The 9771-nt window shown below is 35.5% G+C and overlaps 1 protein-coding gene across 1 annotated transcript in view; it reads right to left on the bottom strand.

Annotated features, from left to right (window-relative positions):
* Window positions 1–348: 348 nt before the first annotated feature.
* CCDC126 (coiled-coil domain containing 126) overlaps window positions 349–9771 on the bottom strand; it is a 77548-nt gene continuing 68125 nt past the window's right edge. The window contains exon 7 of the mRNA XM_055590020.1: window positions 349–2126. Within this exon, the coding sequence (XP_055445995.1) occupies window positions 1942–2126 (185 nt within the window). The 3' untranslated portion in view covers window positions 349–1941. The remainder of the gene's footprint in view (window positions 2127–9771) is intronic.

The raw sequence follows: 9771 nt of genomic DNA, 5'->3' as shown, positions 1-9771 counted from the left end.
TGTATAACTGAATCCCTTTGCTGGATACCTGAAACTAACACAACACTGGTAATCACCTATGCTCCAATGTAAAATTAAAATAAAAAAAAAAGACTCAACAGTAAACTTCAACTTGAGGGAACAAATCTAGGAACCACTTCCAATCACAAACCTCAGAATTCGTTCCCATCAATCCCCAAGTTCAGACTCTTCTAATCTGAACGAGACAATCTTTCATTTTTCTCTTTTGAAACAGCTATTGGAAATTGATGGAACAAAACCCAAAATTATCTAAAATTCCTTTTAATCACTTACCATTTATTAAAAGAACAATCACCATTAAAGAAGAAAACATATAACACTTCAAAGTACAAATAATACATTTTATTTCATCCCTGAAAACAAAAACAAAAAATGTACACATCTAATGAGAGACTGAACAACTATTCCAAACTTCACTTGGAAACGGTATGTAAATAATTTCTTCACATAATGGCAGGGTACAGGGAAGAGTCTGCAAAGATACCTTCAAGAAGTATTTTCTCATACTTACTTTAATAAACCAGTATAATTATTGCTACCACATCTGGTAGCACATTGTAATAATGAACAATACAATTTCCAAAACTAAATACAATACAGTCTAAATCTAGAAGCTAGCTGCACTTAGAGAATAAATACTATGAAACATAGGGCACCATACGGCAATTAAATTTGCAACAAGGAAAATTTAAATAAAGGTGTACTTTGCTCTATAGTAGAATTACCCAAGATTGAGCTCTCTTGTGCTATATATAGAATAGCTGTTTTCCTGAAAAGATAGTCCATCTTCATAATTTAAATTACATTTTAAATGCTCTTATTTTTAAGTGGTCACTACATAAAATGAATATCTACTATATATCATACAAATCCAACATTTCATAAAGAGTATATATTCTATATACTATAATGTTAACATTTTACAAACAATTTAATGCAACACAAATACTTTTATTATACACATCTGGCTAAAGTCCTTAAGAGTTCCAGTCTCACAAATATCTGTTTCCCGCTCCCTTGTCAATATAATAAAAGCAAAAATTACCCAAATATGGAAATAATGTGCTTTCTTGACAGCATAATCACTCAAAGTGTTATATTTTTAAATTAACATTCATCTATATGAAAAATCATGAATTAATATTTAATCTCATCATAAAAATATCTTTTATTCTTCAGAATACAAGTATATAAGAAAATGTTACATACGAGATTGGAGATTACTATTTTAATGTTATTTAATTGCCCCAATGTTTAGAATAGTTTACGAACAGTGGCTACTACCCATTTCAAGATTATACTCTTACAAATGTAATTTTTTTTAATATACAATAATTAACCTTCAGTTATTCTGAAGGGATAGTGCAAATGAAGACATTCTTTGGGTCATCATTTCAAAACACTATTTTCAACATTATACTTCCTTTCTCTCTGCTCATAATCTGAATAACAAAATATAGTAAGTACTGGAAGTAAGCACATTTTCTAATAGTATTAGTCCAACAGTCACATCTATCCATAACAAATGACAAAACGATTCAATAACAATATTCCTCATTTGTCTAAAAAATATGTTATATATTTAAATAAATATTTTGTAGAAATGAATCCGTCTTTCAGTGTTTTTGTTTCAACTTGGTCTCAAACACAAAGATTTATACAAAGATCACCTACCTGCTTACTACATCAACCATGTTACCAAATTCCTTTTAAGGCTATAGTACAGCATTGAAGAGATGTGCCTGAAAGCAAACTAATAACTTTTAAATTATATACAGAATTAAAGTTCCATGAATCCAGCATATTCCTTGAAAATGCGTAGAGCTTTTATTGTAAAGTATTACTCTATGCTAGCCAGTGATTTTCTGCCATAGGATATAATCCATGGTGAATGCAGCAGCACGAGGTGATCTTCAACTGCTATCTAATGCTGCCTGATGCTTTTATCCTTTTATTTGTGGCCAGTGGCACTGGATTCCCACTAGTACCACTGGTAGTGCTAGCTGCTGAGCCGTTCACAACAATATAGTCGACTTTGTTCTCCAGCTTTACCAAACGCTGTAAAATGTCATCCAAAAGGACAGCAATTGTTCTTCTTAGATCCGCTAGGGGGAAAAAAATGAGAATAAATCATAATAAACAGTGATAGAGCACTTAATATTTGTGCTTTCATAGTTTGACGGGAAACATGAACAATTATTGAATCATCTGAAATATACTAGAGAGAAAGCGCTCAAACCACAAACAGGAAAAGCCTCAGTATTTTAATCAATAGTATCACATACAGAGCTTCTTATAGGAATAATTTCAGTTATAAATGTGGGGAAACTCACTTTTCTAATGCAATAAAACAATTTAAGGGCTGGTTTAAAATGTTAGTCCCTCTGTAAGAAATCCATTTACTTTGAGATTCTTAAGCAGTCTGTAAAGATGATGTGGGCTAGGCAGCTAAGGTAGAAAGCTAGCTAAGTAAGAAACTCAATGAAATGTAGAAACAAAAAAACCTAGAACCTCCACAGGCTGAAATGTAGGGGGAACCCAGGAACCAGAGCAGAGCCAGGAACCTGGTTAGTGCAGTACAGATAGTAGTTTTGACTAGCAAATGATAGGGGAACTATCTTCTAATCTCTCTGGGAGGTTACATGATGTCAGCAGAATTTACCTGGCAAGAATGAAATTATGCAAAGTAAGTCAGAAAGAAAAACACCAATACAGTATATTAACGCATATATATGGAATTTAGAAAGATGGTAACGATGACCCTATATGCGAGACAACAAGAGAGATACAGATGTAAAGAACAGTCTTTTGGATTCTGTGGGAGAAGGCGAGGGTGGGATGATTTGACAGAATAGCATTGAAACATGTATATTAACATATGTGAAATAGATCGTCAGTCCAGGTTTGATGCATGAAGACAGGGTGCTCAGGGCTGGTGCACTGGGATGACCCTGAGGGATGGGCTGGGGAGGGAGGTGGGAGGGAGGATCAGGATGGGGAACACATGTACACCCATGGCTGATTCATGTGAATGTATGGCAAAACCACACAATATTGTAATTAGCCTCCAATTAAAATAAAAAGAAAAAAAAAGAATGAAATTATGACCCTCTGCTTCATTTTAAGTCTTTTTACTCAGGATTCCCAATGGCACCTAGCACATATTAGGTATTCAGTCAGTGACATCTAATATTGTTATTTTTTGTTGATCCTGGACTAAAAATGGCACCTCAACCCCTATCTGTGATCAGAGAAAAAAATCATTTCAACAACAGCTCATAAAATTGCTAATGGTTCTGTTAGTAAGTCATCAGAAAAAAAAAAAAAATAGGTAGAAGAAAAATAAAATAGGTAAATTGGACTTCATCAAAATTTAAAACTTTTGGAAATCAAAAGATACTATCCAGAAAGGGAGATGACAATCTACAAAATGGAAGAAAATATTTGCAAATCATGTATCTGATAAGGGCTTAATATCAATAGCATATAAAGAACTCCTAAACCCAACAATAAAAAGATAAACCACTCAATTTTTAAAATCAGCAAAGGACTTGAAAAAACATTTCTTCAAAGAAAATATGCAACTGATCAATAAGCATGTGAAACAATACCAAACATCACATGATACATCATTTTACACCTGCTAGGATGGCTATAATCAGAGAACGGGAAAATAATAAACATGGGCAAGAACATGAGGAAGTTAGAATCCACATATATGGCTAGTGGGTCTATAAAATGGCATAGCCATCATGCAAAACAGCCAGGCATACCATGAAAAAAGTAAAAGTGAAAGCCGCTCAGTCATGCCTGACTCTTTGCGACCTCACGGACTATATATATATAGTCCATGGAATTCTCTAGACCAGAATACTGGAGTGGGTAGCCTTTCCCTTCTCCAGGGGATCTTCCCAACCCAGGGATCAAACCATACGACCCAGAAATTCCACTCCTCGGTACATACCTTTAAAAAGTGAAAGAAGAGACTCAAAGAGGTACCTGTACACCAGTGTTTATTTCAGAATTATTCACAATAGCCAAAAAGGTAGAAATAACCTTTGTGTCCATCAGTAGGTGACAAGATGAACAAAATGTGGTATTCACATACAAGAGAATATTATTTAGCCATAAAAAGGAACAATGATCTCTAATACATGATACAAAATGGATGAACCTTAAAGATATTATACAAAGTAAAATAAACTTCCATACCTATATGTCTCTATCTTGATTTATCTCTTTTTTATATCCCAGTAGGTTTTATTATTTGTATAAATGTGAAAAGAGGCAGATACAAATAAAATCATGTGTACACAAAAAAGAAACACAATTATAGTAAAATGCAAAAATGACTAATGAAAATAAAACACATTAAGTGTTTAAAATGTAAGTCAAAAACTTTTCCTTATTAATATTTTTCAAATTCAAATGAATATTTTACTGCCACTAAAATCTGCTTAATTGTACAAGGGAGAAAAGTTAGAAGTCACTTCTTGATCAAAGCAAATTACTCACTGTAAAGTTTTATTATGAAGCCAGCAACAAAACAAGAATGCTTCCTAAGAACTAAAAGCTGATTTAAATATCAGAGCAAATAGCTAGGTAAAAATCATTTCAAAAGCCTCATAAACTCTGTAATTAAGTGTACATTAATTGTTCAGTCTTCTACATTTTTAATACAGCTACCCTCTCCCACTGAGTGCTGAATAAATTATATCATTCAACAAATATTTTATTACTTCCCTACTTAAGAGTGCAAGGCACACTGTTTAGATCTCATGAGTAGATCAAGAGATGTTCTCATCAAACGTGACATACAAATTAAATGCCTAGGCACATTAAAAAAAGCCTAGTTTTTAAGTGAGAAAAGAAAAGCTACATAATGATCTAAGTGCAAGAAGTAACAAACACAAGATTTCAGTACCCTTTACCCAGTTTCCCCCAAGAGTGACATCTTGCAAAATCACATAAAACATCACTACTAGAGTCTGATACTGGTACAGTCAAGATGCAGAGTATTTTCTTCACCACAAGGATTCCTGGGTTGCTCTCTTACAGTAACCCTCCCTTTCTTTTCATTAACCTTCTAGTATGATGGATTAAGCTGACTGCTTTTTGAAAATTAAAACAGACTTGCATCCCTGGAATAAATGCCACTTAATAACAGTAATTAATTCTCTGTATATGTTGTTGAATTCCACTTGCTAAGTTTTTCCTAAGGACCTGCACATCTACACTCATGAGGGATACTGGTCTTTAGTTTTTATTACCAATACAGTCTTTGGTTTTGGTGTAAAGTTAATACTAGCCTTATAACTGAACTGGGAAGTGTTCTCTCCTCTTCTATTTTCTGGAAATGACTGTGTAAGATTGATACTAATTGCTATTAAAATTTTTGATAGAATTCTCCAGTGCAACCACCTGGGCCTGAAGATTTCTTTTTGGAAGTTCTTATAGTCAATTTCCCTAACAGTTACAAACATATTCTCACTTTGTAAATACTGTGATTTTTTTTTTATACAAATTGACAGGCTGTGGCAACCCTGTACCAGGGAAGTGTATTGGTGCCATTTTTCCAACAGCACTTGCTCTCTTCATGTCTCTGTGTCACATTTTCGTAACTGTCGCAATATTTCAAACTTTCTCATTATGGTATTTGTTATGGTGATCTGTGATCAGATGTGCAGGTATGTGAAAACAGTATGGGGACCGGAATTCGAAGTGGAGTCTGATGATTGTCACTGAGTTGATGCAATCTCATGACAGAAAAAAAAATTAGCAAACAAAAAAAACCCTTTAACAAATGAGGAGTTGCTTCTTTAAGGAATGAGTAAAGTAACTGGTTTACCGACATGGACTCTACTCCTAGTGAAGTTGCTATGAAGACTTGCAATGACAAAAAGAGAAAAAAAAACATTAAGAATATTACATAAACTTAGTTGACAAAGCAGCAGCAGAGTTTGAGGACTTATTTCAACTCTGAAAGAAGTTCCACTGTGGGTAAAACACTATCAAACAGCATGGCGTACTAGAGAGAAATCATTTGTGAATCGGTCAACTGATGCGGCAAACGTCACCGCTGTTTTATGTTAAGAAATTGTCACAGCCCGCCAACCCTCAGCAACACCACCCTGACCAGTCATCAGCCATTGACATCAAGGCAAGACCAGTTTAAAAAAAAAAAGTATGACTTGCTGAAGGCTCAGATAATGGTTAGCATTTTTTAGCAATAAAGTATTTTTAATTACGGTGTGTACATTTATTTGGTTTCTTAGATAATGCTATTACTATCATACACCTAAAAAACTACAGTGTAAATGTAACTTTTACATGCACTGTGAAACCAAAAACTTGGAATGACTTGCTTTATTGCAGTGGTCTAGAACCAAGTATCTCTGAGCTAAGCCTATACAGAGCTATTCGAATTACTTATTCCATACTGGGTGACTGTGCTAGTTCAGTTTTAGAGGTACCAACCCCTTTCATATAAGTCACTATGTGTATGTGTAGAGCTGTTCTTAGTAGTCTCTTATTATTTTGATATTTGCAGGGTCTGTAGTGACACTGCAATTTTTCTGTCAGTCTTATTAGAAGTTTGCCAGTTTATTCCCCACTCTTTCAAAGGAAAAGCTCTTTGTTACATTGATTTTCTCTACTGATTTTCTTTCAATTTCATTCATTTCTGTTCTTATTTTAATCATTTCCTTCTTTCTGCTCTGCTCTGGGTTTCTTTAGCTCTTCTTTTTCTAGGTTCTTGAGATGGGAGCTCAGATTATACATTTTAAAATTCTCTTTTCTAAAGTATGTACTTTTCTAAAGTAAACTCCTCTCTCAGCATGGCTGTAGCTGTGTCCCACAATTTTTTATGTTGCACTTTCATTTGGGGATTGTCCTATTACCACTCTTTTATTTCTATTTTGAGTTCACTGCAGTCACAGAATACACTTTACGATCCCAATTCTTATAAATTTGTTGAGGTTTGTTTTCTGTCTTAGGATAACTATTTTTGTAAATGTTCTATGGACTGTTAAAACCCATGTATATCCCCTGTGTTGACTTCAATTTTGGAGTGTGGTAGCTATGTTAAAGATTAACTATTTGGTCTCATTGAAGCCAACACAATGCTCCTGTGTTTCTTCTTCAATGATAAATAAAATGCTTACAGAATTTGAAAAAAAAATGTATATCTTGCTGTTATTAATGGAGCTTCCAAATATGTAGGAGTCCATTGCTTAGACTGTGTTCTTCAGGTCTTTTATATCTTTGTAGATTTTCTGCCTAGTTCTATCAGTTTCTGAGAGAGCAGTGTTTAAATTCTCAACTATAATTGTGGATTTATCCATTTTTATTTTCAGTTCTATCATTTTTGTAGATACATTTAGGACTGTTATTTCTTCTGGGTAGATTGACCCCTTTATGATTATATAATGTCCTTCTCTAACACTGGTAGTTTTCTTTCCTCTGAAGTCTACTTGATCTGTTATTAATGTAGACATCCCTGCATTCCTTTGACAAATATTTGCATGAAATATCTTTTCCAATCCTTCTACTTACAGCCAGCCAGTATCATTAAGTTTGAAGTGAGTTTCTTGTAGACAGCACATACTTTGTCATGTTTTTTAATCCAATCTGCCAATGTCCTCAAACTAGTATATTTATAACACTAATAATTAATGTAATTCTGGTATATTAGGACTTAAGTCTGAAATTTAATCTTTTGTTTGTTCCGTTTTTTCACTTCCCTGTTTTCCTTTTCCTGCCTTCCTATGGGGTACTTGAGTATTTTTTAGAATTTTTTTTTATTTTTCTGAAGGGTTTTTAAATGTATCTCTCGGCAAGTTTTAGTTATTCTGGATATTACATCTTATACATAATGTACAATAGTCATTTTACCAATCATACTGATATACAGAAGCTTTACCTCTCTTAACCATCTGTGATCCAGCAGATCCAGCAAAGGGACTGAGAATCCCCAGGGAATTTGACTTTGAAGGTCAGTGGGATTTGATTTCAGAACTTCCACAGGACTGGGGAAACAGACTCTTGGAGGGCACAACAAAACCTTGTATGCACCAGGAAGCAGGAGAAAGGAGCAGTGACCCCACAAGAGACTGAGCCAGATTTGCCGTTGAGTGTCCTGGGGCCTCCAGCACAGGTGTGGGTTGACAGCGGCCTACTGCGTAATCACGGGCACTGATTACAACAGTCATGGGAGCCACAGCATCCTGGCATAAATCCTTTTGCAAGAGGTCACCATTACCCCTAACATAGTTTGGCCTAAGGCCAAGATACAGGGAGGGAACACAGCCCCACCCATCAGCAGAAAATTGGATTAAAGATTTACTGAGCATGGCCTCCCCAGTTTACCCACAGCCAGTCCCTCCCATCAGGAAGCTTCCACAAGCCTCTTATCCTTACCCATCAGAAGAAGACAGAATGAAAACCACAATCACAGAAAACTAACCAAACTTATCACATGGACCACAGCCTTGTCTAACTCAATGATACTATAAGCCATGCTGTGTAGGGCCACCCAAGAGGGTGGGTCATGGTGGAGAGTTCTGACAAAACATGGTCCACTGCAGATGGGAATGGTAAACCACTTCAGTATTCTTGCCTTGAGAACCCAATGAACAGTATGAAAAATGCAAAAAGATATGACACTGAAAGATGAACTCCCCAGGTTGGTTGGTGCTCAAAACACTATTGGAGTAGAGCAGAGATATAGCTCCAAAAGGAATGAAGAGCCAGAGCCAAAGCTTAAAGAACCCCCAGCTGTGGATATGTCCGGTGGTAGAAGTAAAGTCTGATGCTGTAAAGAACAATACTGTATAGGAACATGGAACGTTAGGTCCATGAATCAAGCTAAACTGAAAGTGGTCAAACAGGAGATGGCAAGAGTGAATGTCAACATTTTAGGAATCAGTGAACTAAATGGACTGGAATGGGTGAATTTAATTCAGATGACCATTATATCTATTAGTGTAGGCAAAAATCCCTTAGAAGAAATGAAGTAGCCCCCATAATCAGCCAGAGTCCAAAATGCAGTACTTGGGTGCAATCTTAAAAATGACAGAATGATCTCTGTTCATTTCCAACGCAAGCCATTCAATATCACAGTAATCCAAGTCTATGCCCCAACCACTAACATTGAAGAAGCTGAACGGTTCTATGAAGACCTACTAGACGTTCTAGAACTAACACCAAAAAAAAAAAAATGTCCTTTTCATCACAGGGGACTGGAATGCAAAAGTAGGAAGTCAAAAGATACCTGGAGTAACAGGCAAATTTGGCCTTGGAGTATAAAATGAAGCAGGGCAAAGGCTAACAAAGTTAAGCCAAGAGAATGCACTGGTCATAACAAACACTGTCTTCTTAACAACACAAGAGACAACTCTACACATGGACATCACCAGATGGTCAATACTGAAAACAGACTAATTATATCCTTTGGCAGTGAAAGATGAAGAAGTCCTCACAGTCAACAAAAGAATCCAAAATGCAGTACCTGGGTGTAATCTCAAAAATGACAGAATGATCTTGGTTAGTTTCCAAGGCAAATCATTCAGTATCACAGTAATCCAAGTCTACGCTCCAACCACTAACACAAAAGAAGCTGAAGTTGAACGGTTCTATGAAGACCTACATGACCTTCTATAACTAACACCCAAAATAGATGTTCTTTTCATTGCAGGGGACTGGAATGCAAAAGGAGGAAGTCAAGAGATACCTGGAGTAACAGGCAAATGT

Source organism: Bubalus kerabau, chromosome 8 (assembly GCF_029407905.1).
Source record: "Bubalus kerabau isolate K-KA32 ecotype Philippines breed swamp buffalo chromosome 8, PCC_UOA_SB_1v2, whole genome shotgun sequence".
Taxonomy (NCBI): Eukaryota; Metazoa; Chordata; class Mammalia; order Artiodactyla; family Bovidae; genus Bubalus; species Bubalus kerabau.
Note: the sequence above shows the minus strand (reverse complement) of the source record. Positions and strands in the feature narration are given on the sequence as shown.